The sequence below is a fragment of the Balaenoptera borealis genome (assembly GCF_965194805.1).
Source record: "Balaenoptera borealis genome assembly, chromosome: 13".
In the NCBI taxonomy this organism is placed as follows: Eukaryota; Metazoa; Chordata; class Mammalia; order Artiodactyla; family Balaenopteridae; genus Balaenoptera; species Balaenoptera borealis.
In genome coordinates this window covers 44,152,588-44,179,264 of record NC_138870.1, presented here as the reverse complement: position 1 = coordinate 44,179,264, position 26,677 = coordinate 44,152,588, and the positions used below count along the sequence as shown (strand labels likewise).

At 46.3% G+C, this 26,677-nt stretch overlaps 1 protein-coding gene across 2 annotated transcripts in view; it reads right to left on the bottom strand.

Annotated features, from left to right (window-relative positions):
• The window catches only part of ACVR1B (activin A receptor type 1B), a 34,295-nt gene extending 18,627 nt beyond the window's left edge, over positions 1-15,668 (bottom strand). The window contains exon 1 of one of the 2 annotated variants that reach the window (XM_082350546.1): positions 15,475-15,668. In XM_082350546.1, coding sequence (XP_082206672.1) covers positions 15,475-15,565 — 91 coding nt within the window. In that variant the 5' untranslated portion in view covers positions 15,566-15,668. The remainder of the gene's footprint in view (positions 1-15,474) is intronic. The other variant, XM_082350543.1, reaches the window with a different exon arrangement.
• Between the last annotated feature and the right edge of the window lie 11,009 nt (positions 15,669-26,677).

Below are 26,677 nucleotides of genomic sequence, written 5' to 3'. Positions count from 1 at the left end.
CTGGGTGTGTATTATCCCTAAGTGTGCACTGTTGACAGGAAATTACTGTAAATGAATTTGGTGCCTCTGAAAGCCAGTTCGGCAGCCCTGGAATCTGAAATCCTTTATTTATCCGTCTAACAAGAATAGCACAGACAGCAGCCGCTGGTTCTCCCCAGCACTGTCTCCCATGAGCCTAACCCAGCCCTGACCCCTTGGGATGGGCAGGAGGGTGGCTTGAGCCACTAGGATACTGAGGTTGGGACTCACAGTGCTGAACAAAGCATCCGCCCAGCGGGGATGCGGGTGGCAGGGCCCACCCGAGGCCCCGACTGGACACTAAGCGAATACTATCTGGATCCCAAGAGGGAACATATTCAAACTATGGCCCCTGGAGAAGAGACATTTATGACCAGTCCCGTGAAAAACTAGCCTGTCGTAACTCACCCCTTTCGGCTGTAAACAGTCTATCTTTGTCTCTTCCTCTAAAACAATGGAAGGCATCTCCTGGCTTTTCAAGTCCAAAGACAGATTCTAAATATCTCAGGGTCCAACCCCCTCCTTCCCCAGGCTTTCTGCAAGCGACACGATCCTTGCCATCCCCACCAAGGAAACAAAGGAGGGGGAGCACAGACAGGTAAAAGGACAGTGTGGATCTTCACTGCACGGCCTGTGGGATTTTTCTCACAGTGTCTGATCAGAACCCTTTCTTCTGGGAGAAATTCCAAAACACGCAGCTACCTGCTGAAGGGCTCGGGTAGTGTTATATTTTAAAGGCAGGAAGTTTAAAGCAGGTACTCTTTAGACTAGGATCCCAAACATAAAAGGAGTTTTAAAAGTAAATTCCTCCTGAATTTCCTTCTTCTTGCTAACTGAAATTTACTTCTGCGACTCTCAGAACACTCAGCCCAAACCTCTTTGACTCACCCTGGAGTCCTGACTACTCATCCACGAGTGCAAACGCCCATCCCTCTTTGTGTCAATGGGGACATTCAGGCACAAAAGGGGTCCCCGTGGCGCGCACACCTCTCAATACACGCGCCCCGACGTCCGGCGATGAGAACAGCCTCAGGTCTATTTTGGGAAGCAAGAAGGGAAAGCGAACAACTCCCAGAGGGCTATTCTGAGCACAGTGGGACACGCGGGCCAGACCCGCAGCCGCCTTTGGAAAAGCAGCTCACTTCAGAGTCCGTCAATTAGCAGGCAGGGAAGCAGAGCCTCTGCTCCCAGACACGCACTCTCCTCTCCTTGGTTCATGGCCTCTTTCACAGTGATTCATTCTGGAGAACGAGCACACCCACACGTGGCTCATTATTTTTGGGAAGTACTTAAACAATCTTGGTGTAAGACAGGAAAGAACAAAAGTGGTGAAATCTATGCTAGACGGGACGAAGAACGGAACTGGGAGCGGGGCCATGCGGCTTCGTGATAAGGGATTGGGCAAGTCCCTGACTCTATCTGGGCCTCGGCCGCCCAACCAGAAAATACCATTCATGTTACAGAGATGGTATGAAGATCAGCCCACATCTGCTAAGTGCCGTGGGTACTCTGAGAAGACTGCTCACATCTGTGTACACCTCTGCTTTTACAGAGTGAGAAGTCTGAAAAAGCTATTTTTGCAATAACCATCACTACTGCCCACACCCCTGCAGAGGTTTCAGTTACTCTCACTAGAGCCACAGCAGAGCATCACGGCAGGAACAGGCCACACAGACCCAGGGCTCAAATACCAGCTCTAGTGTTAGTCACATGGCCTTGAGCAAGTTAGTAACCTTCCTGCACCCCAGCTGCCTAATCTGTAAAGTGGGACTGTTAATCACTTCACAGGACTATGTAAGAATTACGTGAAATAAGAGATTTAAAAAGTGCTTAGCAAATGGATGCTCAATGAATTTTAATCCCTCACTTCAATGTAAAACTCAAGTAAACACATCCATGTACAATGTGTCTCTCTAACCACTAATTAGGAAGTGCCAAGTGACAGCAAGACCACAGCAAGGAACTTCTGTTTGAGTCTCAGCTCTGCCAGTAACTGGTCGCGTGGTTTTGGGCAATTCATTTAACCTTCCTGAACCTCATTTTCCTCACCATTAACCAGAAAGAAGGGGCTGAACCAGATGACCTCTAAAATCCTCCAGTTGAAATCTGAATCTAGTTTGTTTTTAAATTCACATTGTTTGGATCACTGATTCAACACTGGGAAGTTCTGCTTTAATTCCATACACCTTTTCCTGAACTTTAAAGACAGACTAGTCTTTAAATTGTCTTCTGTTGATATTCATTTTTCATTGAAACAAAGTAAGTGACAATAAAATTATAAAAACATCTGAATTTACTAAAACTTTACTAGTACACTAAATCACAAACTTAATTTTGATTTCTTTGAAAAGTTAAATCTGGACTAATGATAACAGCCCTTTATAATCTGTTTCACAGTGACTCATCAGGTGAAATCCGCCTACTACACATGTGTACATAAACAACACATACCTAAAACTCTCAGTGTTCCATCACCAAAGAGTTACGTAGTAGAAACAACACAATTAGGAAAGCCAATGGCAGAAGAGTAACAAAATCAATCTACAGAAAAGCAAGTTAAAAAGTGGTCAAGAGTGAAATTCTCACTAGCACAGCATTTTGTTACTAACAAGCTAGTCAAACCTGAACTAAAGACATTTTGGCAGGATTTGAACGTGGTTCCAAAGTATGATTAGAAGGCGGTCTGTGGTAGGATGTCAAAGCAAATTTGGTTTGTGAGACAGGCTGTGTTTGGAGGAAGGCTGACAAGTCCCAACCTGGGCAGACTCTGTCTCACTGCATGTTATGGAAGCACTAACACACTGGGCCTGAGCAAAGGCAACCCCACCGCAGGCCCCTCTCTCCTGCCCACGGCATACTCTAGGAGGATACAGTGAGGCTGTTGCTCACTGGAAATTCCCAAGAACCACCATCCAGGACTAAACTCACAGCCACTCAATCCACATCACCGGGGAACAGGACGTGGGAGGAGCAGGGTGGGGGCACCGACCTCAAACGGTAAGAGGCATGCTGCAAAACACCCACCTTTGTCCTGGGAGATGAAGGTCCACGAACGTTTTAAAGCTACAGTATCTATGATTTTTAGCTTATGTATATGCTCCTTGGGGATGGTAAGTTTCATCAATTTAGCGTGGAACGGTGTCCCATTTAGGGACACTAAACCTGCCTCTTCCAAGCTTCACTGGGCAACCTTCTAGTTCTACAGGAGCTAAAATGTGGTGCCCAAATAGCCCATGCCACCCTTCCTCTTCATGATTTTACAACTTGATCACAAGCTGCCTCTGAGCCCTCATCTTACCAGATGACAGCATCCATCACGCAGGCCAAACTGATAAGAACAGCCTATTACAACCCATGATTATTTTAATTATTCTTCCGTGGACCCTATCCAAACTCCCTATAGCTTACTTGGGATAAAACAAAGACTACAATTCTACACAACTCTGTGATCCTGAATAGCCAAGATGATCTTGGGAGGAAAAAAAAAAGAGAAAGAGAACAAAGTTGGAGGGCTCACACATCCTGATTTAAAACTTACTACAAAGCTACAGTTATCAAAACAGTATGGTACTCCCCGAAGTACAGACTATAAATCAATGGAATAGAATTGAGAGTCCAGAAACAAATCTATACATCTATCATTAACTGATTTTCCACAAAAGTGTCTACAACATTTTGGGGGTGGGAAGACTAGTCTTCAACAAACGGTGCTGGACAACCAGAAATCCACATGCAAAAGAACAAAGTTGGACCCTTACTTCACACCATATACAAAAATTAACTCAAAGTAAGTCAAAGACCTAAATATAAGAGCTAAAATTTATATTCGAAAACTTCTAAAACTTTTAAAATGAAAATAGGGGTAAATCTTCATGACCTTGGATTTGGCAACAGTCTCCTAGATACCACACCCAAAACACAAGCAACAAAAGAAAAACAGATGAATTGGCCTTCACCAAATTAAAAAATGTTTGTGTCTCAAAGGACAATATCAAAAGAGTGAAAAGAGAACCTACAGAATGGGAGAAAATATTTGCAAATCACGTATCTAGTAATGGTCTTGCACCCAGAATATGTAAAGAACTCTTAAAACTAAACAACAACAGGGCTTCCCTGGTGGCGCAGTGGTTAAGAATCCGCCTGCCAATGCAGGGGACATGGGCTTGAGCCCTGGTCCAGGAAGATCCCACATGCGGCAGAGCAACTAAGCCTGTGTGCCACAACTACTGAGCCTGCACTCTAGAGCTGGCGAGCCACAACTACTGAGCCCTCGTGCCACAACTACTGAAGCCCGCACACCTAGAGCCTGTGCTCCGCAACAAGAGAAGCCACCACAATGAGAAGCCCGTGCACTGAAAGGAAGAGTAGCCCCCACTTGCCACAACTAGAGAAAGCCCACGTGCAGCAACAAAGACCCAATGCAGCCAAAAATAAATAAATAAATAAATAAATTTATATTAAAAAAAAACTCAACAACGACAAAAAATAATTTTAAAATGGGCAAAGGACCTGAACAGACATTTCTCCAAAGATATACAAATGACCAAAAAGTACATGAAAAGATGTTCAACATCATCTCAAATGCAAATGAATTTCAAATTCAAATGTAAATCAAAACCACTTCACACCCACTAGGAAGGCCATAAGAAAGTGTTGGTGCAGACTCAGAGGAAACTGGGACCCTACACACTGACAGTAGGATCATAAACCGGTGCAGCCACTACAGAAAACAGTTTGATGGTTCCTCGGTAAGTTAAACATTGAATTACCATATAACCAGCAATTCCACTCCTAGGTGTATATCCAGAAGATTGAAAACAAGTGTTTAAACAAAAACTTGTACTCGAATGTTCATAACAGCACTATTCACAACCGTCAAAAGGTGGAAACCCAAATGTCCACCAAACATAGAAAGGATAAACAAAATGTGGTATATTCATATGATGGAGTATTATTCAGCTATAAAAAGGAATAAACTACTGATATTCACTACACTGTGGATGAACTCTGAAACATTATGTTAACTGAAAGAAGCCACATACTGTATGAGTCCATTTATATTAAATATCCAGAAAGCATTATTAGTGGTTGTTAGGGGCTTGGGGGAGAAGATGGGGAATGCTGGCTTAATGGGTTACTGGGTTTCCTTCAGGGTAAAGAAAAAGTTCTGGAACTAGAGAGTGGTGGTGGTTTGTGTAACATTATGAAGGTACTTAACACCACTGAATTATACACTTTAAAATGGTTAAAAACGGTTATATGTGTTTTACCACAATTTTTAAAATACCATAAATCTCTGTAAAATAGTATGCATAATATAATCTCAATTACAAAACAGTAACAACAAAAACCTAACACGAGCATACCAAAAAAAATGGAGGTACAGTGTCCTTCCCAAGTCCCTAGGCTCTCAGATGTCCCAGGAACCTATAAACTTCTAAAGGAGGGAACCAGTGTCCTTCTCTTTTTCATTTTCTCACTGGTATCCAGCACAGTGATCAGCAAATAGCACCACGCTTAATAAATCTCATTCAGTAGATCTCAGCCTAGCAATGTGAGAGGGAAGGGGCTCTGCCAGAGTTGACATGCTTTTATCCGTTTTATATACCTGTCTACATTTTCATTTTTGAAAGAGTTTTACTGCTTTAAGAAGACAGAAAGAAAAAAAGAAAGGGCTTCCCTGGTGGCGCAGTGGTTAAGAATCCGCCTGCCAATGCAGGGGACACGGGTTCAAGCCCTGGTCCGGGAAGATCCCACATGCCACGGAGCAACGAAGCCCATGCTCCACAACTACTGAGCCTGCGCTCTAGAGCCCGCGAGCCACAGCTACTGAAGCCCGCGTGCCTAGAGCCCGTGCTCCGCAACAAGAGAAGCCACCGCGATGAGAAGCCCGTGCACCACAACGAAGAGTAGCCCTCGTTCGTTGCAACTAGAGAAAGCCCGCGTGCAGCAACGAAGACCCAACGCGGCTAAATATAAAATAAATTTTTCTAAAAAAAGAAAGAAAAAAGTTGTTCAGTAACTACTGATTTAGACAACTGCCAAAATGTTTATGAAAATCTTGAATTGGGTTTAAAAATGGAGGTGTCTGGCACTAAACTATCACAAAGTAGAGGTAATGTTTGTTTCTCCGGGGTGGGGGTGGAAGACAGCCAGTGAGGCTGCGGAACTGACACAGTACCAGGCAGAAAAGTCCTGCTGCATTAAAACACAGCAATCAGATGCTATTGCTAACAAAGACTCAAGTTGCATTTCCAGCTTTCACAATCATCAAAATTAGATTGTAAAACTACACTAAAATAAAACAAAACAAAAACTCTTAAGTACCCAAGAGCCATAATAAAGTCAAATTTTACATGTGTAGTTGGTGGTATCTAAAACATCCAAAAAGTATACTGGTAAAAAGCACTTATGAAAAAAATGTAACTGACTTAATAAAGGAAGCTATTTGTATGACGAGGGGAAAAAACACACAGATTTAACAATAAGACATTTGATAAGCTTGGTATTTAATTTCAATCTGGGAAAAGGTCTCGGAGTGGGTTTTGCATAAGAGAAAGGTGTCTGAAAAGCCAGCTCCACACTATATCTATTCTACAAACTGCCTTTCTGACATTCTACTTGGAGACAAACCCAACCCCAGAGAGCTGTTTAAACAAGTTCACCCTTAAGCCTCAGGTCTAGAGAATAAAAGCTTTGTTCTCACTCAAAAAAGACGTTTGATGTTTATGCTAAGGAGACCTGTCATTGTGACTTAATTTATGGCTGACTGTAAATGCCTGAACATCTAGCAAGGGCCCACCTGCTGCCCAGGAGAATGTCAAGGTAAAGCTGGAAGGAGTGGCGTCACTATGACAGAGCATGTGCAGTGTTCCTGGGACCTAAATGTACAGACTCAGCCGTCACATTCAGACTGCCTAGTAGTAACTTGGTATTTCTCCTTTACTGACAAGTTTATATTGACATGTACAACCATTCTGTTTTCTTTCTTTGTTGTACTTAAGCAGACACACTTGTGGCTCATTAGAGCAGGGGAGGGTATTTATCAGTGGTAGTCCTATTTGCTTCCTGACCTACTTACTATACTATGGATGTGTGGAGAGGCCACAGTGTACATCACAGTTTTGAGGGAGAAGAGGGATAGGAATGGTTGTTTCAGGCAACTGGGACAATGAAGGAGAAAACAAAATCAGCCAGGACGGAGAATAAAACTAATGAGGTTGAGATCAAGTTCATCTGGCTGGAATAAAATGGGTAGGTGGTAGAATAAACAGAGTAGAATAAACAGAGATGCAAGAGGTGAGGTAGGAAGTGTAATTAGGATGTTCCAAGTAACTCACAAATGTTTGCAGCATTTTGAGAGACTGGGATAAAAACTGTATATACAGGAGATAATAAAATTACAGCAGGACAGAACTAGAATTATTTACCTAGGATTTTGCTGAGAGGATGGAAAAGAAATGAGTGAATTCAATTAAATTATTAAGTACTTAAAATACGCAAGGCTCTGTGATAGGACAAAGACATATAAAGAAAAATAAGGTAGTTCCTAGCATCAATTTTTAGGGGGTAGAGAAGGGAGAGTGGGAGAAGCAGAAAACTATAAACCAGTGTGAACCTCTATACCACTGATATGGACCAAAGAGAAAAGCAGAGAGGATGGAGTCACTGGCTGGGGGATAGGAGGAAGACAAAGTGGGTCCCACACTGGAGGATGGCTGGATTTGGATTTGGCTAAGAAGAGAAGGCCAAGACCAAGAAAAGCACAAGGCATGTTAGGTCCAAAGTAAATAGATGTGACAACAATGCCATGGTTCCAGTCACAGACAAGGGCAGTAAGGGAGACTAGGCCAGACTGCATGGATTGTGATGCCAGGCTAAGGGGTCTGGAGTTGATCCTGGAGGCCACATAAAAGTGACACAGAAGGTGCACTTTCCAAAGTTAAATCCAGTGGTAGGAAGGATGACAAGGGAGAGACAGGAGGCAGGGACTGGTTAGAAAGCTACTTTAATAGTCATTACAGTACATAGTAGAGTACAGGATTTAGAGCATGTGCTTTGGAGTCAGACAGACTTTAGGCCCACTGCTTAACCTCTCTATGTCCCAGTTTTCTCATCTGTAAAATGGGGATGAGAGTGCCTCAGAGAATAGTTGTACAGAGTAAGCAATGTAGCACAATCGCTCAGTGTAACACTTGAGTAGATAGTACACATTCAGTAAATCAGATGCTTTTATCACTACTGTCATCCTAGTGAATGAGAAGGGTCAGAGCTCTTTGTGGTTTTATGGTTCTTCTAACAAGCAGAAATCAATTTGTGTGTAAACGTCTCAATGGCAAGGACAGATTCGTTCCTCAGTATCCCTCTCAACATTAAGCTTGGCCCTGCGTATTAGGAATGAACACTGACTGAATTTGATTCAAGCTTATCTACTACAAGTGTAGAATGTAATGTATACAAACATACACCAAGACAATACGCAAAGATTTGGGGTAAGGCAGGTTCAACACAAATACTTATTTAAAAAAATATCCTTCAATTCACAGATTCCTCAACTCAAAACATCAAAACCATCTAAAAGACTTATCTCCAAAGCATCCACAATCTCCTCTCTCCTCCAAACACTCACAAATGTCTAGGAAATGGTAACAGGCAGTAGGTGAAAGCCACATGTGGTCAAAGGACTTCTTTCTACATGCAAGGTCCATCCATGGGATGACAGGGTACCAGGTCTCAAGGAGCCTCAAGCCCATCTTGGGAGAGAGCTCTTATTTCCCTCTCCTGTTTTCCTTCTCCTCACATCACCATCTGACTCACCACACACACATTTTTAAAAACAACACCTATTTACTATTTCACAGTTTCTATAGGTCAGAAGTCCAGGCACAGCATGACTGATGTCAGCTGGGGCTGCTTTCTCATCTAGGGCTGGGACCTCTCTCAAACTCACTCATTGCTGCCAAACTCTAATGCCCTGTGGAAGAAGGATTAAGGCCCCCATTTCCCTCCTCGCTGATGGCCAGGGACCACTCAGCTCCTGAAGTCAGCCTGCAGTTCCTGCTCATGTGGCTCCCATGGGCAGTTCATACATGGATGTTTACTTTCTTCCAAGCCAGTTGGAGCATCTCTGCCTTCCTCTTCTGCAATCAGCTGAGAAAATGCTCTGCTTTCAAAGGGCTAGCTTGATTAGGTCAGGCCCACCATGATAGCCTGCCTATCTGGAGGTGCACTGATTTAACCTCTTCACAATACAGTTGACCCTTGAACAACTCAGGGGTTAGGGGCACTGACCACCATGGAGTCAAAAACCCAAGTATAACATAACAATCATCCCTCTGGATCTGTGGTTCTGCATCCACGGATTCAACCAACCTTGGACCGTACGGTACTCTAGTCTGTATTTACTGAAAGAAATCCAAGTATAAGTGGACCCGTGCAGTTCATACCCATGTCGCTCAAGGGTCAACTGTACTACCTGCATTCATGTGTGACTGAGTAACTGGGAAAAGGTGTGTATATACCTAAGGCTAGGAAACTTGGGGAGAGGAGAGCAGAGGGGGGGCTGTGGTAGACAGAATCACCTTGTATTTTATTTCTTTATTGTCTATTTCACCAGCCAGAAGGTACACTTCACCAAGGAAAGCATTTGTCTCCTTGTGTTTACTGTTGTATCCCCGCACCTACAACAGTGCCAGGTATATGGTAGGTGCTCAAGGGTTAAAGGAACCTTTAGATCACCATAGCAGTACTCGATATACGTATATATACCTGTTTAGTTTATTCACAGGCTGGAAACGGGACTTCTAACTGTATACATTAAACTTTTGGTTCAGTGAAACCATTCAGGAATCCTGGGAATTCCACATGATATAATTTTCTCTCTGCCACAATCATTGTATGGCTTTTAACAAAATACAGTTGATTCTCGTTATTCATGGATTCGTATTTGTGAATCTGCCCACTTGCTAAAATTTATTTATAACCCCAAAATCAATACTCTCAGTGCTTTCATGGTCATTTGCAGACATGCGCAGAGTGGTGAAACTTTGAGTCACCCAATGCACATGTTCCCACTGAGGTCGAACAAGGCAATGCTCTCTCTGGCTTCTTGTTTCAGCTCATACTGTTAATACGTGTCCTTCTCATGGTATGTTCAGTGCCAGGCTTTTTGTCTTTTCGTGTTTTTTCTTGGTGATTTCACTGTTTTAAAACAGCCCCCAAGAGCAGTAGCTTAGTGTTCTGAAGCTCGAGAAGACAGTGACGTGCCTTACGAGAAAGAAAATACATATACTGAATAAGCTTCATTCAGGCATGCATTATAGTGCTGTTGGCCCTGAGTTCAATGTTAATGAATCAACAATATAAATTAAATGAGGTGTCTTTAAACCGAAACACGAACAGCACAAGGTTATGTACCGATCAGCTGATGAAAACGTGTGACCAGCAGCTGCAGGGACCTAACCCTGTAGCTGCTCCCCCGGGAGCAGTGGTCCAGTATTTGCTAATCCTGTGTTCAAGTGGGCCTCACAGAACACAGTTACGGCAAATAACACGACCTGACTGGATTAGCCCCATTTTACAGATGAAACAATGAAGCGGACAGGGATGTGAAGTGGCAGCCCCCAGCGCACTCCAGCACACCATCCTGTTTTACTTCCTTCACAGCCCTCATGACTGATAACTGTGTTTACTCATTTATTTTCAGTCTGAGCCACTGCAATAGTAAGTTCCATGAGGGTTAGGGATTTTTGTCCATCTTGTTCCCTGTTACCTCCTCATGCCAAGAACCATTCCAGGCACATACCCAACCGAATGAATAAAGAAATCTCCTATATGTAATTGTGTAAATATTAGGGGGATTGATACTTTAAAAGGAAAGGCAGTTACTTTCATTATGTTAAATTCAAAATATTCAGCAAGACAAACTCAGGCTTCAGACTAAGTGGAGAGAGAAGAAAACCAAAAAGAACACCAGAGCTGCCTGAAGTGGCGCTGGCTCAGACACCCGTGGGCAGGTAAGACTGCTGGGGACGGCAGCCGCACAGCTGCACCAAGCTCCCGAGACTCTACAGAGGAAGAAGAAAGCTACACTCTGGAGCGGTATTTATCTGCGACGGAAAAGCCAGCAAGCAGAGAGAACAGGCAAGAGCAGAGATGCTGCCTCCAGGCCCAGCCGCAGGTTGAACCACGTGTGAGAGAGAGAGAAGCTGAGGAGAGCAAAACCCGAGAGCGGGATTCGAACCTGGCCGTGATGCCGCCCCTGCAGAGTGACAGAAATGTAGCCGAGACGGCCGGGGACTGGCGGCTCCGGAGCCGATTCCCTTCAAAGGTTTGGACACTCCTAGTCCAGGCGGAACTGATGGGCTCCGGAGGCCCGCAGCACTTCCAGCATCGGGGGGAACTGAGGAGCAAGAGGACTCCAGGATTTTCTTCTTATGAATACAGAGAGGAAAATGAGATAAGACCCTCTTACATCAACCCTACTGTAACAGACAAATAGCACAAGAACTCGAGACAAAGAGGCGGGATTCCAGAATTAATGTTCACAGCTGCTCTGAGCAAAAACTGAACAGTAAACAATAAGGATTTCAAAATTAAAACAAAAGAGCCACTTCAGTATTCTAATTTAACCTTCAGAAATAAAGACGATCTCAAGCACCGTGGACTGAGAATTCCATTCCACCTCAACACCCCGTACTCCTGAGTTATTATGAGAACAGACTGCGACGCAATTCAACTCGTGTTCCAAAATGCAACAAGCAGCCTCAACAGGCCATGCTGGAAGAAGCAGCACGCCTCATCATCATCTCCTGATTCATATTTTGGTAGCAAGGTTACAATTAGCTCACCGGTGGAGAATAAACCTATTTATAACACAGTAGTCCACCTGAAAGACACAATCATCTAAAAAGGTTTTTAGACAAAAATGAAGTGCAGCTTCTTCCTGTACTGACTGCAGATTCCCAAGGTCCTTTCAGATGAAGTCCTCAGTCTAACCTTCCTGTGTTCACAGGCACCATTCTGGCCACCTCTCAGCCTCCACGTTCTTATGTAACATTTACATAGTGCCATAAACATACCCGGAGTTGCGTAAGAATTAAAACGTTGCCAAACCAATAAAGCCTAAAGCAGGTCACTCCCTCCAGACTGCCTTTGATTAGCAAAGGTATGCTGCCCGGCCTAAGATGTAAGGGCCTGTCAAGAGACAGAAATTAACTTGAGGAAATCTGAAACGGGTCCACAAAAATGCACAAAGAAGAAATTAACCACACTGTGACATGTGATGCTTCTATCAATCCCAAGAATTATTCTGCCCCATAAGATAAAAAGTAACCCAACATTGCCTGGTCCCTGAAGTCAGAAACTGTGTCTAAAAATACCTCCCAGCCAACTGGCTATCAGTAAGTCAGTCTCACAAATGTCCCAATAAGAGCGACACAGACTAGTTCCTTACTTTACAGAGGCAAAACTGAGGCAGTCACAGAAAGGTTAAGTAAGTGCCTTATTCAAGGACAACCTGCAAGGGAGCAAAGTTCAGGGACTGGAAAGCAGCCTCCTCCCTCCATCTGGCTCTAACCTTTAACCAGAGTAGCCATTTTATTGTTTTAATCACATCTGTTCCCGGAGCTCTTAACAAAACTAATCTGAGATTCTCTTTTTCTCTATGATCTTAACAAAACTAATCTGAGATTCTCTTTTTCTCTATGATCTTAACAAAACTAATCTGAGATTCTCTTTTTCTCTATGAGAGTTCACTTTCACTGTAGTTCGAATTCATGTCCACTCAACACAATTACAAGACTTGGCCTGAAATTAAATTTTTAGTTTACTCACAGAAATTAAAAATATTCCTATCAGAACCTCAAATGTCTCCCTTGCTGCTTTTGTCTTAAGAAATAAATATCATGCTCTCCTGCTACTAATTCAATTTTACATTTTCAAGTACTAATGTGAAAATTCCAAAGGCAGGCCTTAAAACATGGCCCACCTATCAAACGATGCTGTTTATAACCTGGAGCTCATGCTTCTTATCACTGGCCTTTTACTAAGTCGACATGAGTTCACTATTTAATGCAGACACCGACCCCTTGCTGCCCTCATGTCCTGTCCAAGCACCAGGCATCAGGGCTGGCTGGTTCTGCCATTCCTCCAGCCCGCCTAGAGGAGCACAGCAGAGGAAGTGCAGGGGAGGACAGCAATCAACTTCTTGTTATCCCACAGCCTCTATTTTCCCAGAACTGATGTCTTACTTGAAGCCTTTTGCAACAGTGGTCTCTGTAGCATGCACTATTGGCAACTAGATGTGTCCCGGAAAAAACTGTAGTGTCTGGCCAAGTTTAAAGGCCTTCGAGAATGTTTGCTGGACACACAACCTAATCTCCAATTTACCAAAAAAAGAAAGCAACTTCCTATTATGCCCACCCATCCTCACGCCAACAACATCCATTTCAGGAAGGTTACAGAAAATGAACTCTGCCCCATTCAGAACCAGCTGGATTATCAATTAAACGTTCAAGGCTCACAACAAGAAATATCCCACCAGACACTACACCAAACCTACAGGGACACGGCTGTTAAAAATCTTGGATATATTAGGAACAGGATAAAAATTCCTATGGAAGGAATTTAAAGATTTATTCATCACATGTAAAATGACAAACCTGAAGGCTGAGTCTCCTTACTTACTACCCTACTAGAGAAATAACATCGTGTTACACACTCCAAGAACATGGCCCATAATAAGGCCCAGCAAACATTATTCATGAAAACCATTAATTTACCACCAATGTCAGGCTGTGTTCATACACCTTCACCATGTCTATCAGACCCCACGGCGCATTACCTACGCCACAGAGCAGCGAGACCCAGGAACACGCATGAGGCGCCTTAGCAGAAGCATTAGCCTGTGAACAAAGACCCCACCGCACAGGCTGCACCACTGGGAACAAATATCAAGGCTGGAGGTAATGAACTTGTTTTTTAGACTCCAAAGTGGGATGAGGTCTTTTGTTGATTGTCTGGTTTACGAAGGAAGCCAGAACCCACCTGAGAACCATTCTTTCTAGTGGAGAGAAGAGAGCCCCAGAACACACATTTGATCTCCCACTGCTGGAAGGTTAGGGGCTGCTGAGAAGTCAAAGCAGCAGGCTTTGTACATCGGGAGCCAATACAGACCTGATCAGCTCTCCCAGATCTATCTGTGGGTCAATAATCACTTCAATATAACTGCCAAATATAACCTTCATCTGCTACCCCAATGCCAACACGCATTTGAGACGAATCGCTTAAGTTAAATATTTTAGGGTTTCATCTGCTCTCCTCAAGCCCCCAAAGCCTCACAAACAAGACACCCAGCTGAGTGTCCCACAGAAAGGGGCTACCTCTGCAGCGGGAAGGGTGTGGGTGCTCCCAGGGAGCAGAAGCCTGTGGGGTTTGGAAGGTAAGGGGTGTGTGAGGTGGGGGAGTGTGCAGGGAGAGGGCTGGGGAGAGGGATTGTGCAGGAAGGTAAATAAATCCTGCCCAAGGGCCGGGAGCCGCTCCAGTGCTGGGGTCTTTAAATGATCTTGGGGGTGGGAGGCAGGTTCTAGGATGTCACCTGAAAGGCATCCACAAAGTGACGAAGCGAATGGGCCCCCTGGGGTAGGGTGGCAGAGGCGAGGTGAAAAGCAAATACACCTAGATGCAGATTAACTGTTCTGGAACTAGGTTTCCTAGGGTTCGAGAGATTCCAAAGCCAAGCTCCCAAAACGTTTAGGGCCCTGTTGGTCCCATTGCCTCCACAGAGCTTCCGCGGGGCATGTGTATTGGAGGTGGGGGGGGGGGGGCTGGCCCCACTGAACTCAAGGGACTGCGCGAAGGGGAAATGTGACTCGCTTTCCCAGAACATTAGAGAGGAAGGAGAGGGAGGGGAAGAGGCACCCCAAGCGCAGGAGCTCAAGGAAAGGTTTGAGACCCCCTCCCCTTTCATCTGCGGTGCGCAAGGACTCTCAACATCAGGATACCTCGGAGAGGCAAAGACCCCATCGCCCGAGCCTCACAATCTTGGCGGGAGAAAAGGCGCCCCCCAGGAGCATCTGGAGGGAGGGAATGAAGACCACCGCCCCTGGACATGCTGAGGGGCAGAAACGTGGACCTCCAAATCCTGGGGAAGGAAGCCCGCACTCCTCTCTATGGAACATGGGGGTGCTGGGAGCGCGACCCCCGAGAGCTCCCCGAATCCAGTTTCGCCGGGAGGAGGGATCGGGTCCCCAGGGGCCCGGCGTGAGCTCGGTCCCGGCTGGGCGGCCGCGCCTCGGGGGTCGGGGAAATCCGACTGGGGGTCACCGCGACTCCCCCGCGCCCCCCGCCCGGCCATATTGAGTGCGTGGGGAGGGGGCGCGCTGTAGCCAGGGGCCGCGGCGCGAGGCCTCGCCCTCGCCCGGCCCTCTCCATCCCGGCCCCCGCCCCGGGACTCACCCTGGATCCCCCGGGGCCCGGACCCGCCGCTGCCGGCAAGCAGGAGAACAACAAGGGGGAAGAAGGAGGAGGCTCCGGCCGACTCCGCCATAGTAACCGCCGCCGCCGCCGCCGCCGCCGCCGCCGCCGCCGCCGCCGCCGCAGCCCAGCAGCGCCCAGCGCGCGCGCGCGCGCGCCCCCGGCGCCTCCCCTCCTCCCGCTGCCCGACTCCCGCCTCCCTCTTCTCCGCCCGGCGCCGGCACGTGCGCTCCCGGCGGAGCCGGCGCCGCGGCCGCCGCGCGCGCCCCCGAAGGGCGGGGCCGGGTGCGCGCGGGCGCCCGCCTTAAAGGGGAGTGTCCCAGTTAAAGGGGTGGGAGGGGTTCGCGCCTCGGCCAACCTCATCCGTGGGTGCAGAGCGCGGCGCGGAGGAGGCCGAGCCGGACACGCGGCTTCTGCTCTTGTCCTGCGCTGCCCGCAGCGCAGCGTGATCTTAACGGCACCGACCCCCATCCCCCGCATCGAATGTTCTACGAGTGCCGTGCGTGTTCCCGTTCCCTTCATCCTTACTGCTTAGCCTCAGGCTCCCGTCACGTCCCATCGCGATCGTCGCAACCGTCTCCTAACTAGTCTCCCAGCCCCAAGTGGCCCCCCTGCGATCCGCGGGACGCACAGCCACCTGTGTGATCGAATCATGGGATGCCCCTTTTCAGAACACACCGGGGCTTTTTAATGACAGTACTCAATCTTGGTGAGGGTGCCGTGTGAAGCACTCCCACTCTGCTGTAGGTAGAACCCTTTTGGTAAACAATTTGGCATTATGTATAAAATGTCTTAGAATATTCATACCCCTATCCCCTGTCTTCAAGAAATAACAGAGATGAGGACAAATATTTGTGAGAAATGTTAACTGTTGCATGTTCATCATTGTAAAAAGCTGGAAACAAGTACTCAATAATAGAAGACAAATTATGGCCCATCCATATGATGGAGCATTATTTAGTAATTAAAAATTATGTTTGTAAAAATAATGAAGTGAGAAAATGTCCATGAGATGTTAAATGAAAAAGCAAAGTACAAAACTATTTACAGTACTGTTCTAATTTTGTTGACACTATATATCTGCATGGAAAAAAGACTGAAAAGAAATTGCCAATATTATCAGTAGTTATCACCAGAATAATTTTTTACTTTTTCTGTAAACATTTCAGTATTTTCTAAATATTTTACAAATAAGCTAGTGTTACTTTCAAATTTAGAAAAAAATGCTTATAAAAGGTAAACTGAATCACCCATAACTTTCTGAAAAGAGTTCACTTTCCTTAGCTTGAAAAAGCACTTGAGATCACAAAAAGGACAGGGTTTTGGACCCAGAGTTCTGGATCTGAAATCTCCTTTTCTTACTAAGTGACATGAAAACTTAGGCAAGCTTTTTAACCTCTCTAAGCACAGTTTCATCATCCGAGATGTAGGGGTGGAGAGGATGACCAAAGGTGGGAGTCGGGGTAGAGGGGAGCTTCTCAAATGGAATCCCCACCTTTGAAGTTGTCACAAACCTGAAGAACACCCCTCCTCATATAAAGAAAAAAACTGGACTGTAGAGACACTCCCCAGACACAACTCACACACAAACACACGTGTACAAAGTCTTACAGAGGCACCATGTACACAAGGGTCAGTAGCTGGATGAGCAAACACCTTACTTTTATACTGCTCTGCCTCACGCCCCCAAAATGGGCATTCCCCCTCCATTTTATCTAACTGGTCTCCCAAACTCTGTTCCACCCACCCTTAAGGGCTCCCAGCTGTGGTGGGCACAGTGTAAGCTTACTGTGTTAGTTTCCTAGGGCTGCCTTAACAGAGTACCACGAACTGGGTGGCTTAAAAGAACAGAAATTTATTCTCTCAGTTCTGGAGGCTAGAAATCTGAAACTAAGGTGTCAGAAGCCCCATCCTCTCTCTGAAGGCTCTAGGGAAGAACACTTTCTTGTCTCTAGTTTCTGGTGGTTCCCAGAATTCTTAGTGTTCCTTGGCTTGTGGAAGCATAACTTCAATCTCTGCCTCCGTCTTCACATGGCTGTCTTCCCTCTGTGTCTGTATCTCTGTGTCCAAATTTCTCTCTTCTTATAAAGACCCCAACCAGTCATCGGATTAGAGCCCACCCTAATCCAGTATGAGTTAAAATCATTTTAACTTGATTGCATCTGTGAAGATCCTATTTCCAAATAAAATCACATTCACAGGTTCTGAGTAGACATGAATACTGGGGGCACACTATTCAACACAGGACATTCACCAACACATGCAGTTGGGAAGGGAAAGCTGACCCCTCAGGAGCACATTACTGAGACCAAGGGAGAGGAACTGTCCTTCCTTATACCTTGCTAAGTGCTGCCACTGTGGCTGCAAGACCAAGAGTCGCAGAGGGGACCTGTGGTTGCTTTACTCCTAAATTACAAGGGCAGTCACATAGCTGAAGGTAAAGCCCAGGGAATCAGAACGCTGGGTCCACAGACCAAATACCAGCTCACTTGATAGCCTTTGACTTTGGACAAGATATTTTACCTCCCTAAACCTCAATTCCCTCATCTGTAAATTGGAACTGATGTTAGTTCTACCTCACGGAGATATTGTGGGGATGGATGAAGATACTGTCTTTAAAGCATTTGGCACAGTCTCTGACACCTAGGAAGTGATATAAAAAGAAAAGCTATTGTGATGATGATGATTTAATCTTTACTATAATCCTATGAAGTGGTTGAGGCATGTCAGGGTGTGCTCAATTTACAGGTGAGGCAACTAAGACCTAAGGAAGGTAAGCCACTCGCCCAAGCTCACGTCTAATTAAGTGTTGAAGCCACAGCCTCCTGGTCCTGTGCTTCTTCAACATCACAGCATCTCATGCTTTTCCAGGGACTGGTTTTCAAGAGCCAGCTGAAGGTGGGAAATTAGACTTGAAGGGGTCGGGGAGGGGTGCGTTATACTCCTCATACCCTATTCCTGAGAGTTTGCAACATCTCCTCAAGTCAGAGTTTTACCAGATGATGCATCTACCTTCCCTTTTAGGTCCCAGGCAGTACGGAGACAGACCGCCCAATCTCCCTGTGCTGCCTCCCACAGCCTGGCTCTCCTCCCATCCCTGAAGACCTCAGCAAAGCATCCATTTCTGTAAGCCTCCTGAATCTTAGGACTGGACCCACATCACATCTACGAACTACTCATCCGCCTTGCTCTGTCCCTTTGTCATGGGATTCCCCAGAGCTACCAGGATTTACTTCTCCAGGAAAAAGTCTTACTCCCCAAGTTCCACTGACTAGACCACCCAGTGTTACAGCTGCCATCTTGTTTACAACACACCAAGACACTCCACCTCCTGGGGGATTCAGCACAGTTTGCCTTGGTAAGCAGCAGGGTCATTAATTCCAAGAAGACAATAGCTCATCTTCATCCATTCTGCAAGTGCATATTGAGCACTGGCAGTACACCAGGCGTAACTTATAAACGTGGATAAGTCATGGTTCTTGCCCCCCGTGAAATTTACAATCTAATAGAGATGAGAGTGAAAAAAAGCACAACATATTATATATGCTATAACACACCTGTAAAGGGTCAGCAGGGAGACTCAGGAACGGCATGGATGGTGCAACTCTGGAAGGCTAAGGAGGTGGGAAAGGTTTCACGAAGAGACCATGCTCCAGCTGACTCCTGGAAGATCTAAGAGTGTTCCTTAGATAGACAGGCTTGTGTGGGGCAGGGGAAGGCGGGAGATTATTCCTGGCAGAGGGAGCAGTATGAGCAAGATACCAAGGTGCAATTGCCCGATGTTTAGGCACGGCAGCACGCGCAGAGGGTGCAGGGTGAAGGGGGCTGGTGGTGGAGCTGAAAGGTAATGTGGGAGAGAGAGACAGATGTGGAAGTCCACATGGAAGTGTCCTTTTCTCCAGTATTCCTGGATGGGTTCTAAGCAGGGGGGTAAAGTGATCATATTTGTATTTTAGAAAGACCACTTTGTTGAACCAAATGACCTTGAACTTTGTGCAGATGGTTTGGTGGTAAGGAAACCAAAGAGCCAGTAGCTCAGACAAAATAGGAGGAGGACCTGACCCTAGGCAGCAGCAATGGAGATGGGAAAGAAAAATAGATTCAAGAGATTTTAAAGAGGTAGAAACTACAAGATTGATTGGATGTGAGAAGTGAGGAGGAAACAGAGAAGCCCATTATGTTTCCAGTATAATCTGATGTGGGTGACTGGCTGCTTGGTGGCTAATTCAGCAGATTAGCAAGAGCAAGTTTGGGAAAAAGATGATGGGCTCCCCATTGGACATACTGAGTTTGAAGGGCCTCTTGTAGGAACCTGGAGCCATGGAGCTGTTGATTGGAAATCAGCAGCATATCATAGTTATGCAGACAGCTCAGGGGTGTGCAGTAGTTCTGGAAGCGCAGCAACAAAGACAGGAAAGAGGAGACAGAGAAGAAACAGTCAGAGAAATAGGAAAAGAACCTGGAAAAAAACAGAATCATGGAAACCAAGGCAGGAGAGGGTTTCAAGAGATCAGTAGTTTCTAATGTTGAGAAGGAGTCAAGTTAAGTTGGGAAACAAAGAATGTCTAGGATTTGATAACTTGAAACCCAGTGGTGACTTTTACTTGAGCAGGTTCAGTGGAAGGTGGAATGGAGGCCTAACTTCAGGGGACTACAAGTAAACGAGAGGTGAAAGCTTAGAAAGACTGAGTGTCAGACTTCCCTGGTGGCGCAGTGGTTAAGAATCCACCTGCCAATGCAGAGGACACGGGTTCGAGCCCTGGTTCAGGAAGATCCCACATGCCGCAGAGCAACTAAGCCTGTGGGCCACAACTACTGAGCCTGTGCTCTAGAGCCCGCGAGCCACAACTACTGAGCCCACGTGCCACAACTACTGAAGCCTGCATGCCTAGAGCCTGTGCTTCGCAACAAGAGAAGCCACCACAATGAGAGGCCTGAGAACCGCAACAAAAGAGTAGCCACCGCTCGCCACAACTAGAGAAAGCCCACATGCAGCAACGAAGACCCAACACAGCCAAAAATAAGAGAGAAAGAAAGAAAGAAAGAAAGAAAGAAAGAAAGAAAGAAAGAAAGAAAGAAAAAGAAAGAATTAAAAAAAAAAAGACCGAGTGTCATCTGTTCTTTAAAAGAACTTGGCTGTGATGGGAGGGGGAGATTTGAATTTCCTTCAGAAAGATAGACCAGGTTCCCTGAGCAAAATTTCTGCTAAAGAAACAACCCAAAATGCTTGTCAAAGTAGGAAGAAAGTGAAGAATACTCAAGTCAAAAACTAAGGAACAAAGAGAGGAAAGCAGAGAACCAAAGCTGGCTTTCACCTTGAGAGCATTTGTATACCAGGTGAACTTGAACTTTGGTGTTCTGAAGGTGAGCAGGATGCAGGGGACAGAAGAGAAAGTCCAGGACTGCCCAAGGTGTGGGAGTCTAATAAATCTTCCTCTGCTCAAATCTGAGACCCACAAGAGATAAGACGACACTCGGTCAAAGGATGAACTAGAAATAATTCACTCCTCCAGGAGGCTGCCAGGAAAACTGCCTGACTTGAACCTTGGTTCTGAGTGAGAAAAGGGGAAAATCTTCCCTGAGAATTCCGAACTACAAGTTGGCCTGCATCATTTAATTTCATTCCAAATTAACCCTACCTGGGTGGTCTGAAAAACTATACACTATTTAGATTCAAGTGGGCCTGGGCTGGTAGTACCCCGTGGTAGTACCTGGAAGAAAGAAGAGCAAATAATCTCTAGAAGACCCACCTTCAACTCAGGCTACAAGGAATTCTCACAGACAAAATTCCAAGAAATATAATCTATGTAGTCAAAAATCCAAAAACAATTAAGTAGGGCTGAGAGAAAAATAACAGTCAACCTAGAATTATATACTCGTAGAACATGTCTTTAAAAAATGTATAAATTATGTATGAATTCATGCCTACTTTACAAATTGTCAGATATTCCCTAATAGAAGAGAAACAGACTATATAACTTCCAGGTTAAGAGAAGGAAAAAGATAGAATAAGAAAATATAAGCAATCCTGGGCTTCCCTGGTAGCATAGTGGTTAAGAATCCGTCTGCCAGTGCAGGGGACACGGGTTCGAGCCCTGGTCTGGGAAGATCCCACATGCCGTGGAGCGACTAAGCCCATGCGCCACAACTACTGAGCCTGCACTCTAGAGCCCCCGAGCCACAACTACTGAGTCCCGTGTGCCACAACTACTGAAGCCCACACACCTAGAGCCTGTGCTCTGTAACAAGAGAAGCCACTGCAATGAGAAGCCCGCGCACTGCAATGAACAGTAGCCCCCACTTGCCACAATGAGAGAAAGCCCGTGAGCAGCAACGAAGACCCAACACAGCCAAAAATAAATAATAAATAAATAAATAAATTCTTTAAAATAAATAAATAAAGGGGGGAAAGAAAGAAAATAAAAGCAATCCAAAAGAAGGCAAGAAAGGGGAAAAAAAAGGATAGTACTAAGGTGAGATAAATAGAATGCAAATAAGATGGTGAAAGTAAATTCAAATACATCTGCGATACAATAAATATGAATGGGCTAAATAATCCAAATTAAAAATACAGATTTCTAGACTAGAGAAGAGAAAGAGAGAAAAGGGGATTTCCAGAGGATATACAAGGTCAAAGAAGTGTTTGCTGTGTTTTGTTGCTTTAATAAGAAGGGAGAGATTGCAACTTAGACTGCAATAAAGGAGCCAGGAAGAGTTCAAAAATATGGAAAAAGAAGAAGTAAGTGATGGAGCCAGAAGCTGGAGGAGGAGGTGAAAGGAAGTTTATAGGCATGAGATGGTCACCTGGATGTTCTCAGTCAAGTTTCGGGCATGGCCTGTTTTGATACAACATGGTCAGGAGGCAGGATAGCATATGATGGCGGACATGCTTGAAGAGAGTAGGGAGAATTTGCAAAAGCCACTGTGGGGAATGGGATGGTGTCCAGGAACATAGGAAAGCAGAAGGTAATTGCCAGGGTGGCTCTGGGGCCCAGCCAGAGTTGCCGAACATTAAGTTGAGGTCATAACAAGCCTCTTTGATGGTACAGTTTCTTCCAGAAATGCTCAGCATCCCAGAGTGGGAGCTGAAGAGGGGATGTTTGGAGGCTGAAGGGGTGGGGGAAGCGGTATAGGGTCTGGTGGGAGAATGGGTGGGCCAGGGAGTTGAGGGAAGCGGAGGGAGGGCAGCTAAGGCAATGGAAGGGACAGGAATGTGATGTAGCTGGTGGCTAAGGATGGGAGGCTGGCTAGAGGCACTGTTATGGGCCTGAGAATCCCGAAGGCCCCAGTCAGTGTTAGGGACCTGACAGTGTCAGCAGCTGCAGTCTGTGCTCAGGGGCCCCATGGGATGGTGCTGAGCTCTGCTGTTCTTGAAAAAAACCCTCCCCAGGCTTTTCCCCCTCACTTTCTGCTCCAGAGGCCATGGCATGATTGTAGATTACTATAACCCCCACACTGACCTCGTTCCACCCCAGTGCCTCCTTGGTAAACAGGCCTGGTGCCCTCAGCCTTGATGATTCATACATTAGTTCTATCCGGACATGCCCAGTGGCCAAGCAGGATGTCTCTCCTGGTCATTCTCCTTTTCCTGTGGACCTCTGAGCTTTTGCCTATCTGTACCCGCCTCTTCTCCATGCCCCTAAAGAAGCCCCCATCCAGAGCCTCATATCATACACCACTGATACTGCTAGCGCTGTAACCTCCCCACCTCCTGGTCACCCTTCCTGCAGTTACCAGGCATGCCATGGCAAACCCGTGTTCCCTCTCACTTTGTCATCTGCCTTCCTGAGAACATACGGGCTACCTATTGCCCATGACACCAAGCCAAAAGCATGGCATTCTAAATCTGCAGGGGATTTCTAGAGATTATTTAGTCTGACCTCATTGTTTTACAGATGGAAGCACTGAGGTCCAGAGAAGATAAATGACTTTTCCAGGGCAAAACCAAAACTGGCAGTCAAGACCTCTACACGACAAGCCCTTAATATCCATCCAGACTTACTTCCCCTACACATAAAAATAGCATACAGAGACTGACCATGTACTCTCCTAAGAGCCCTTTGTGGATTATTTATTTAATCTGCACAACAACCCCGTGGGAGCAGTACTACTGTTCACCCTATTGTAGAGATGGAGAACTGAGGTACAGAGAGATCAGATAATTTGCCCAAGATCACCCAGCTAATCCCAGTTCTGACAGCTCCCCTGTCATCCTGGCTCCTCTCTCTCTCTCTCTCAATCCCTCCCCCTTTTACACACTTATACACTTGCAAGCACACCTGCCAAGTCCTCAGTCATAGTCTTCCCCCTGCTTGGACAACCCCTGCTCCCTTTTTTTCCATGTGGATTACAAGGGTGTATAGCTCTCACCTGCCTACACCCCCTTCTCCTAGATGAATACATGGTCTGCCCTCTGGCCACAGATGATTGCACCAGGGTTGGGCATCTGAACCAAGGGAAAGTAGTAAATAGACTGGCTGAGTTATTCAGCTTCTCTTTCATGAGCATTTGAACTAAGGAGGCGTAGAAACTGTGTTACTTAGATGGTGGCAGGAGCTACAGAGTAGTAACTGGAAACCATGTGGTATCAGGATGAGCTAGGAGAAGAGAATGGAATGGAGCTGAGGCAGGGAGAAGGCTGGGGGTGGTCACCAAAGTGTGCTTGTGCACACGCACCCCAAGCCTCAGCCACTCTAACAGTCAAATTGTCCTCCACACATACCCAGTCCAGTGTCTTCAAGACCCCATGAGATCTGGCCATATTTTCCCATTACCAGTTTCTCTGAGACTCCCATGTATCTTTCCAGGAAATCCTCTTTTTTCACTTCTACTGGTTTGAGTGTGTTAATCCTTGTAACCTAGGGTTCCTGGCTAGAATCCCAGGTCAAGGAGTTCTACCCATCGTTCAGAACAAGCTCAGAGCCTGACTACTCTAGGAAGTCTTCCCCCTTCCTGGGTGTGTAGCCTCTCCTTCCTCAGACAGATCATTAACCCTACCGCTTCCATCTCCCTCCCAATGTTCAGGAAATACTAACTTTGGGGCACCCAGTTCTGATTTTGCCATTTGAAGCTGGACTATCTTTATTGTTATCATTTTATGTTCTAGCAAATCCATGGATCCAGGCATCATTTATTCATCCTGGAACATGTTTCGAGTGTCTTTGTGCCAGGCACCGGGCAAGGCCCTGGGAATGATTCAGATGAAGTTCTTAGTTCTTTGCCTTACAGGAGTTCACAGGCCAGGAGGGAAGTCTATATTCCCCTTGCCAAACTGGTCACACCAACACAGCCTCCGGTTTCATGATCCCAGACACACACACACACACACACACACACACACACACACACACACACCAGACGTGACTATGAATGCTGTCACATTGTCACACACACACCCAGACACGGGCTGTATCTTGTCTTCTCCTCCCTGTTCCTTCATCCCCTTCCTTATGCCATGTGCCCACCCATCTGGGGCCTGAGCTCACACTCACACTGCTCTCCGCTCAGGAAGATGCCCCGGAGTTCGTGCTCCACTCTCTTTTCGATCATTCTGTGGTACGGGAATTGACACCATAGTCTGAGTGTGTGTGTGCCTTCATGCTATTTTAAGACCCCAGCACTTTGCAAAAACCTGGTGGAGAATACTGCCAAAGCCAGAGGGCGGGCGAGGGGAGGCCAAGCAACCTGAGCCCGGACGGCTGGGCCTCTGCGAACCCGGTTAGCGGAGCCAGCTGCAGACTCCGCTGTGAACTGCTGGTTGCCCGGCCCGGCCTGACCTGGGCCTCTACCATCTCTTTGCCATGTCCAGCCCTCATCCCTCCCCAGGAGTTGTTTTGGAGTTTGCACACCAGGCAGCATGTAAAATTGTTTGTGTTTCTGGAAACGCACGCGCGCGCAGAGAAGTCTTGAAATTCTTCTTGGAACGGTTCCAGGGATTTATTTATGAAATTCCCAGGGGGTGGGAGAAACAGAAGTCTGGACTTTGCAGACTGAGTGCTGTGCCGTCATCTCATCAACATAAACAGCAGCTCTGGTGTGCACTTACTAAATACCCACCGCGAGCCTGGGCCAGGCTGGAGGGGTGGGGGCAGGGGAGCCTGCCCAGGTGCTCCGTCCCCAAGGCAGCAGGGGTGCCCTCCCTGCCACCCCACAAGAGGGGAAAACAAACATGATATTGACATATTTTGGCCATGGTCCCTCCTGCCTCTGCTCTCTCTTCTACCAGCCTCCACTTCCTCACTCTCTGGCTCTCTTTCTTCCCGGAATCTGCAGCCTCTCTCCCCCTGCCCTCTCCACTGCGGAGTCCATGCTATCCTGTGGATGGATGTCTCGGTCCTCTAAAGAAAGGCTTCGTGGCTAGTTTCTCCACAAGTGAGAAGCTGAGAGCTGGCTGTCCTGTGCTGCCATCCCCGGATCGGATCGTTCTGCTCTGATCCCTGGCAGTTTGGCAGGGAACAGAAATGGGGTTGAGGCACAGGCATGGCAGAGTCTGCCAGCTGCTGGAGAAAGCTGAGGTGTCCAGGCCTCTGAGGATGGTTTCTAAGTTGTCCCCCAGGACGTGCTGTGGGAGCTTCCGAGGGGAACTGAATGGAGGCAGATAGTCAAGCTAATGGAGTTGGGGACAGAGCCTTAATTCTGCTCCCAGTGGAAAAGAGTGTAGAAGCTTCCTGCTGCAAGACAGGCTTCCGCAGGTCTTCCAGCCCCAGTCAAACCTTCTGATGACTGAAGCCCCAATCAATGTTATAACTGCAACCTCATGAAAAACCCTGGGCCAGAACCACCAGTAAGCCACTCCCAAATTCTAGAACCACAGAAATTATTATGTGAGATAATAAGTGTTTATTATTGTTGAAAGCTGCTGAAGTGTGGAGTAGTTTGTTGCATACCAACAATACATGACTTCCAGACTTGCCTGGTATATCCCCTTCTTTGGCCCTTAGACCCCATCGCCTACAACCCTCTCCCTTGTTCATTCAGCTCCAGCCAAAAGTTACCTAGTTGGATTTACCAAGTGTTCTTTTTTTTTTTAACATCTTTATTGGAGTATAATTGCTTTACAATGGTGTGTTAGTTTCTGCTGTATAACAAAGTGAATCAGTTATATGTATACATACACCCCCATATCCCCTCCCTCTTGCGCCTCCCTCCCACCCTCCCATCCCACCCTTCTAGGTGGTCACCAAGA